The sequence below is a fragment of the Myxocyprinus asiaticus genome, chromosome 7 (assembly GCF_019703515.2).
Source record: "Myxocyprinus asiaticus isolate MX2 ecotype Aquarium Trade chromosome 7, UBuf_Myxa_2, whole genome shotgun sequence".
NCBI lineage: Eukaryota > Metazoa > Chordata > Actinopteri > Cypriniformes > Catostomidae > Myxocyprinus > Myxocyprinus asiaticus.
In genome coordinates this window covers 8452973-8461178 of record NC_059350.1, presented here as the reverse complement: position 1 = coordinate 8461178, position 8206 = coordinate 8452973, and the positions used below count along the sequence as shown (strand labels likewise).

General features: G+C 34.1%; 1 protein-coding gene across 1 annotated transcript in view; it reads left to right on the top strand.

Annotated features, from left to right (window-relative positions):
• The first annotated feature begins 584 nt into the window (after positions 1-584).
• cfap58 (cilia and flagella associated protein 58) overlaps positions 585-8206 on the top strand; it is a 144239-nt gene continuing 136617 nt past the window's right edge. Inside the window, exons 1-4 of the mRNA XM_051703265.1 lie at positions 585-637; positions 2618-2884; positions 3084-3232; positions 3441-3597. Of these exons, the coding sequence (XP_051559225.1) occupies positions 632-637; positions 2618-2884; positions 3084-3232; positions 3441-3597 (579 nt within the window). The 5' untranslated portion in view covers positions 585-631. The remainder of the gene's footprint in view (positions 638-2617; positions 2885-3083; positions 3233-3440; positions 3598-8206) is intronic.

Sequence of the window (8206 nt, the reverse complement as noted above, 5' to 3'; positions counted from 1 at the left end):
ATAGGCTATACAGTAGTGTGACTGCTATTATCACAAAAGTTTTTTTTTTCCTGGGCAATAACGGGAAAAGTTCGAATTTTTTTTCTTCTTTGTAGCCAAAACAATGTGTGCCTATAAAGAAATTGACTTGCAAAAATAAACCGACTCTAAAAAACAATTACTGGACTAAAAAAGTGTGAAAACTAGCTCCAGTCTCCACTATATGTTTAATGCTGATACTACATGGTTCACTGTGCTCCATAATAGGACACTGCACTGTGTAAAGCTGCCACCTAGTGTGAAGAACAACACATAAACAAAGCGGAATATAAGCACTATAACGTTATAAGAACATTACAAGTTTGACTCATTGTTGTCTAAATCAGGTGCCTTATTCTTGAGATAAATATTCGCCCTGTAATTTGCTCTACGGGTACTGAGAACTCTTTCCCCATTTCTTCCTTACACCGAAGTGCTCAAGAAACGCTGTTGCCAGGCAATGAGGACGCGTATCCACGGTGACCAAAAAACAGTGTCGTACGTGAATGCTGGTGAAGACGAAACAAAACACATACTTTGTGTTACAACTCATTAAATACAAAACAACAAAAACATCTCGCTGAGTTTTGGAGTAAACCGACAAACGAACACAATGGAGGTATGTTGATTTGAAACGGATGCTAATAAACAGTAGTTCATATTATTATCACAAACACTGAGTTTTAGCTGTGGCCTCACTGAACTCATTAATACTGTAGCTGTTTTCTTTTACTACCTTATAACAGTACACTAAAGTCAGAATAAACATGAACGTTTCATACTTAATAGATTTTTCCTTTTTCTCGGCACAATTTTAAAGAGGGTTACAGCAAGATAAATATAACGCCATTTACAACAACACAAAAACAATATAAAAAAACGCTTAGAAGATTAGTTTTATTGTGGCTAATTCATACAGTATTTTTTTTAGGGGAGTCTGGGGCTAGTTGTCACACTTTTCACTCCAGACAATAGATACAAATCATTGAACACACATTGACGCTAACACACATAGACATTTATTGTAATTAATATGTATTAAAAATATTTGATGTAATTTAAAACACATGTGACAACTTGCCCTGACCTGACATTTTTATTGTGATTTTTTGTTTTTGTTTTGTTTACCCAAGAGCTATAGCAAAAATATAATGATATTGGAATTTTGTTTGGAAATTTAAAGGAATAGTTCACCCAAAAATGAAAATTCAGTCATTGTTTACTCACCCCTGTGTTGTTATAACCCTATATATCTTTTTTTCTTTTTCTAAACACAGAGAGAGAAATTGCAAAAAAATAAATAAAAAATAAAAATGTTGTGCTCAGTGATGTCACACAATGGCAGTTTATGGTGACCACCTCTTCAAGCTTCAAAAGAATGCAAAAGTATAATTCAGAAGTGTAATAAATTATTCCATGGACTCATGATTGCTATGAAAGCATACGATAAGATTTGATGAGTAACAAACCAAAATCTACTGTATTATTTAGTGAAAATGTTCACTCACCATTGATATCCTGTGCACATTTCATGATAGGGCTAGAGAGCAACAGTTAATGAAGCCTCCACTCGACATTGGGGATCTTTGAAACCTTATTTACTGAGATACAGCTACTAAGATAAACACATAAGCTGTATTTTAGCAGATCATATCCAATTATTTTTTCCCATTGACCATTTTTATTGTAGAAGTTGCAAACTGACCACTTTTTTATTGTGTCAGTAAATGAAGCAGTGTCTTGAGACAGTTTATCTATTTTTCTCACCTTTTTCCTATCCATTATCCTTTGCAACAGAAAAGTGCCATAGGCTTTTCCATCATATCACTGCTCTTACTGGCAAATATCTCAAATGACCACCTAATGGAATTAAAAAACACAATTGCCAACAATTAATAATAGATGGATTTTATGAAGCAACTTGGTGCTCAAGAGCATTATTCTTTGTATTCAGATTAGCTCTTTTTTTCCCTGTGAAGGTTTCATTATGAAATTTTGAACAGTTTCCTTATTAAAACCAGCAATCCACCTCATATCCTTTGTGTTTGCTTATTTATTTCAGTATAGAGAAGAGTAGAGAGAACTGTAACACCCAATACGTTTATCATAAGTAATAAATTAATGCACAATCCACTCACATTGGCATATCAGGTTTGTGCAAGTGCAATATAATACTGAATGTCCCCCAAAAATAACAGACAATTTCATTAACAATTTTGAGCAAGTTAAATAGTTTTCCTTATGTAATCTTTGGTTTGAGAGTCATCATTTTATTTACAATAAATCAAATTGTACATCACTTTAAAAAGTTATCTCGCCTGCTAAAGTGTCATTGTTAGGTCAGATTTGGTACTGTAGCAATATTACAAAAATCCATGTAGTTCCTATCTGTATGAATTTGACAGCTTCCTTAATGGCAGTGGAAATGCCATTACTATTTATATTAAAACATATTTTAAACTGTAACATCGGCCTTCATGGACTTTTAAGACTAAAAATATTCTGCATAAATAAGCAGAAACCAAAAAGTGTTACAATTATCCCTGCTCTCCCCTACAACATCTACAATGTTACTCTATCCCTATGAAAACATTTTCAGACTGAGGAGAGCTCATCCGAAACCTTGGACACAGACTTTCAGGAGGTTTTGACTGAGTTAGACTTAGATGATGACAAAAACCTGGAGAAGTTTCGTGTGGAATACGAGAAGATCGCTAAAGCCTTGCGGAAGTCCCATGAAAACGAAAAGAGACTGATGGCCAAATGCAGGGAGCTGAACGCGGAGATTGTGTCCAACTCTGTCAAATTATCCACAGCCATGAAACTAGTCGATGAAGATCAATCCACAATCACCACCCTTAAAAAGGTACATTAGCCAGGAACTATGGCACTCATAAATGGAAGCTATTCTTACTATTCTTACTTTCAAGACATACAAAATGATTACCCATGGACAATGCCCTCACACTTTAGTAGAACATTAGCCTTATTCTAAAACTGTTACAACATAATTTGCCCTAGCAAATGATCCTGAGTGCACTTTACCATACTTTACTGTTGGTTAGGAAATTGAGAAGGCCTGGAAAATGGTTGAAGCTGCCCATGAAAAGGAGTTGCAGGCAAAAGAAACGATTAAAAAACTAAACGAGGACATAAACAATCTCAACAATCTTGTGGGAAAAGGAGCTGGTGTTTCTGAGCACCAAGAACACAGGTGAATGATATCATACTGTACATGTTTGGCCTACTCTTAGAATTTCTTTTTATTCTGGTAGAAACACAGGCAGTTAAGTATCACACACCCTTTTATATTGATGCTGGGTGGACTTCAGAGAAGCTGTATCATTCATGAGGCGTTTCTTTAGGTTTTTGGTGGGGATGAAGTACAGAGCGTCTTCATAAACCTTATTGAATGTTTCTAGCATGGGTGATCTGTTAAAGATCAAAGATGACCTGACCAAGCAGAGGGACAAGCTGCTGTCAGAGGTGGTGACACTCCGAGAGAACTTCACTAAAGCCACCATCGCTCAGCAGGAGATTGAGGCTGAGAAGAACAAAGCGATGGATATGATTTCACAGGTACTACATGAAAAAAACTCTGTTATAATATCACTGGGTCTTATAGTAACATTATGACATTGAGTTTACAGGATAACTTGATTTGCATTTCCTGTAGGAAATATCAGTGTTTGCTAAGCAACAAAAATATAGTGTTACTGTATAGTTTTATGTAAGCGTATAATTTTAGGCTTTGGTTCTGCATTAATGAAATGCTGCATCAGATAAATGGTTAACTATCTGTGGTTCAGTAACACCAAAACAAATCACAATTCAGCATTCAAATGCTTGTAAGACAGAATACCAATTGTATTTCCATATGCAAATATTTCGATGACGTCATTGCTGTCGGTTACAATATGAATGATGAACATTCTTTCAGTGGCCACATCCACACTAATCCATTTTCATTTAAAAACACATACAATTTGTTATATTTAAATTTATTTATTAGGATAAACCCCTTGAGATGTACCGTCTCATTTTCGAGGGGGTCCCAACATATATCACAATCGCTACATAACAACAGAGGAATGACAAAATAGAAATACAGTTATCAATACGTCAACATACAGACAGACAACAACCAAAAAAAAAGAAAAAAAGAAAAAAAGAATAAAAAGAAAAAAGAAAACTACAGATATTAATTAATGAAAACATTGAAAACATTATACCACAAAGTGGTCAATAATTAATAAACCGTAGAGAGTGATTGATCACCATATACAATTAAGTATAAACCTCAGGTATAAACATAAGGTATAAACAGTAGATATAAACAGTGATAGCTTCATTGATAGCAAGAGCAGTCCATCTCAAAGTAAGAAGACAGGGCATGCTGAAACATACCAAGTGATGAAATGGATCGAATATCAACAGGCAAATGATTCCAATCTGCTGGGGCTTTAAACATAAAAGCTCTTTTGCCAATCGTTTTCTTAACACGAGGGACAGAGAAATAGAGCTGAGCAGAGTGCCTAACTTGATTATTTGAAGTAAAAAGTACAAAATACTGTTGTAGATTAGAAGGATAATTGAAATGAATACATTTAAATATAAGTTGAAGCCAATGAATGTGTCTTCTTACATTTAGAGGTGGCCAATTAAGTGCATCATACATTGTACAGTGATGAGTGAGAAAAGGACATCCAAGGACAAATATGCAGAGTCTATTATATACTATGTAAATCAGAGCAAGGTCTGATTTTAATGCGTTTTGATAGACAACATCACAATAGTCAAGAATCGGAAGTATAAATTGAGAGACAAGTTTCTTACGAACACTATGTGTAAAGGAATTTTGAGATCGATGTAAAACATTGATTCCAAAATTGAGTTTATGCAAGACATGATCAATGTGTGATTTAAATGAAAGTTCATAATCAAGCCATACACCAAGAGGAATGCCGACATTACAGGTTATTACACAAGAACCGGGTTTGGATTTAAGTTTCTGTCTGGTACCAAAGATCATAAAATAGGACTTAGTTTTGTTGAGCACTAATTTATTATGTGAAAGCCAGTCTTGTAAGATGTTCAAATCAGACTGAAGAGAAGCTTGAATTTGTAGTAGATATGGTCTAGATGGATATATAAAAGTGTCATCATCATAAAGAAGAACACAACAGTTATTGAAAATTGATGGTAAGTTGTTTACAAAAGTAGGGAAGAGAAGTGATCCCAATGTTGAACCCTGGGGCACACCTCTTTGTTGAATCAAAAGATTAGATTTATTCCCATATAAGACAACACATTGTTTTCTATTATTCAGATATGAACTGAACCACAAAACTGCATTTTCAGAAAGGCCGGTAGCATGGAGTTTATCTAAAAGCAGATAGCAATCAACGTAATCAAAAGCTTTAGTTAAATCAATAAAGATTGCACCTGTTGGTTTATTATTATCTGCTGCAGAGAACACATCATTGCTGAATTTAAGTAAGGCAGTAGTTGTGGAGTGGTTAGACCTAAAGCCAGATTGAAATGGTGATAAGATATTGTTAATACTGAGATAATGTGACAGTTGATTATAATTTTTTTTTTTTTTCAGAGACTTTAGATATAGAGCATATAATGGATATAAGTCTATATTGTTAAGATCAAGTACATCGCCTCCTTTATGGAGTGGAGTGATGCGTGCACATTTCCAGTAACTCACATGTGGAAAAAGAAAGGTTGAATAATTCAGCAAGTGGATACATAAGAATATGAGAGGCTAGTTTAATAAACCTATTTTCTATTCCATCAAGTCCAGCACCAATGTTCACATTTAATTCATTAATGACATTCTGAACTTCAATTGGTAAAATTTTCCTAAAAAAATAAATAAATAAAGGCAGAAAGGTGAAATATCACTAACAAAGCCAGCAGAAAGGTAAGAGTCAGTTACTAAAGTAGAACAGACAGAGGAGAAATGCTGATTGAATGCTTGGGCAGTAGATAAAGTGTCATATAGTATTGTATTGGCAGCTCTTATTTGATTAATAGAGTGTTTATCTGATGTATTAATAATGGTTTTGATTTGTTCCAGAATTGATTAGGGTTATTAAAATGGCAAGTAAGACATTCTTTATAATAGTTAGATTTTGCATTACGAGTTTTTGTCTTGCTCATATTTCTCAGCTGCCTACTGTATATACTTCCCAATCAGCATTATCCCTTGTCTGACGGAATACTGACCATGCTTTGTCCCTTTGCCTAAAGAGACTAATAAGTTCGGGGCTGATCCAAGGGAGATGTTTACCCTTGACCTTAGCAGTTTTCCAAGGAGCCTGTTCATCAGCATCAGTGAACTCCGTGTAGATAAAATCCCAGGCATCTTGTACATTAGGTATTAATTGATATCTGTCCCAGTTAATAGTGATCAAATAATTTATAAATACATCTAAATACAATTTATTTTATTGTCTGATTTTGATTAGTCTTAGTGGCAATTTAGGTAGTTTGATTTTCCATACACAATAGACAGTCGAGTGATCACTGAAGCAATCAGACATAACACCTGCCCTTAAGAATCTATTTGGTGTGAGACGAGCATCCAGTCAAGCAGGGATTGGGTTCTAGGGGTGATTCTAGTTGGCTCATTAATTAGTTGCATAACATTTAGACTACTAAGTATATTTTTTTCTTTGTAAGATGACTTATCTAACCAGTTTTTGTTGAAATCACCTAATAAGATGATTTAATTTCTACAGAAAACAGAATTAATGGTGGAGATAAGGCAATTAAAGTACACTACCAGTGAAGAGGGTGGCCTATATAGTTAAACATTTATTTGAATGAAAAATTACCTTTACAAAAATGCATTCACAATGTAGAGGCTCAACTGTGGGTATGATTAACTCAGATACGAAATCAGAGGAAATATATATATAGACACAACTCCACCCCTGGATCACCTCTCATCCAGACTGGAATGCCGTTTTCTACCACCGAAAATGGAACCTTTTGAAAACACTCTCTTCTACTTTGGAAAATGATGACGTTAGAAAAATTAAAATGGAGGTTTCCAACACTAAATTAGTGTAGATATGGTGTAATACATTTTTGATTGAAAACTCCATTTTGGTTTCCAAAAATCATCGTTGTCCAAAGTATGCGATACTGGAGAGCATTTTCGAAAGTCTCCATTTTTAGTGGTCTTTGTAGTGCCAAATCCATACTAAAAGGTTTTCGGTAGAAAAAAACCATCACCATTTTCCAAAGAATGCGATACTAAAGAGCAATTTCGATTTTTCTGGCCATTGGATGGTGGCCTTTGTAAGGGTCGTGTGTAGAAGGGATCCCTCTCTCGTCAATCTCACGAGATTCTTACATGGTGTTAATTTGAAGTAGCACAGTAACAAGGAGCGCTTGTAAAAGATAATTTTATCTGTTTTGATGAACAGTCAGTTTTAATGATTAATTCAAGCTCTAAAATAAATATTTCACATAATAAATTTATTATGTTACTTTCAGTCATGAGTTATTGTTGGTCACTGGAGAAGTCAGCTCAGTTGTTGAGAGTCTGACTGGGTGGTCAAGTGGTAACATATTCACCCCTTGTATAAGAAGCTGGGTTCTAATCCACTCAGATGTAACTTTATATTTTAATAAACAAAGATTGCATCTGCACTTCAGTGGATGTATATCTTGAGTGGGACACATTTGTTTGCATTTTTCTTTGCGATTCGACTGGAAAGGAGTGCGAGCTGTGGAACACAAACAAAATCTCCACAAGATTTGTTTTACATTTTCCAGTTCTAAAAGAGATAAACGTCTTTAAACAGCAGCTAGTTTTTTTTTCAACACAAACACTTTTAAATTAATAAATTACTATTAATGTAATTTAAGTCACAATAACAGAATCTAAGTTTTAAAGTAATATGTGCCTTAACATGAACTTATGTCGAAATATTACTGTATCCTAGAAACATGGGATGCTATATGAGATTTCAAGAAGACAACAGGATTTCTTAATAATAATAATAATAATAATAATAATAATTATTATTATTATTATTATTATTATTATATTAATGATAATAATAATAATAATAATAAGGCAGAGGCTATTTGCACTAAGTGTAAATAACAACATCTTTGCACTAAGTGCAAATAATGTTAGACAGATACTATTTGCACCTCTAAT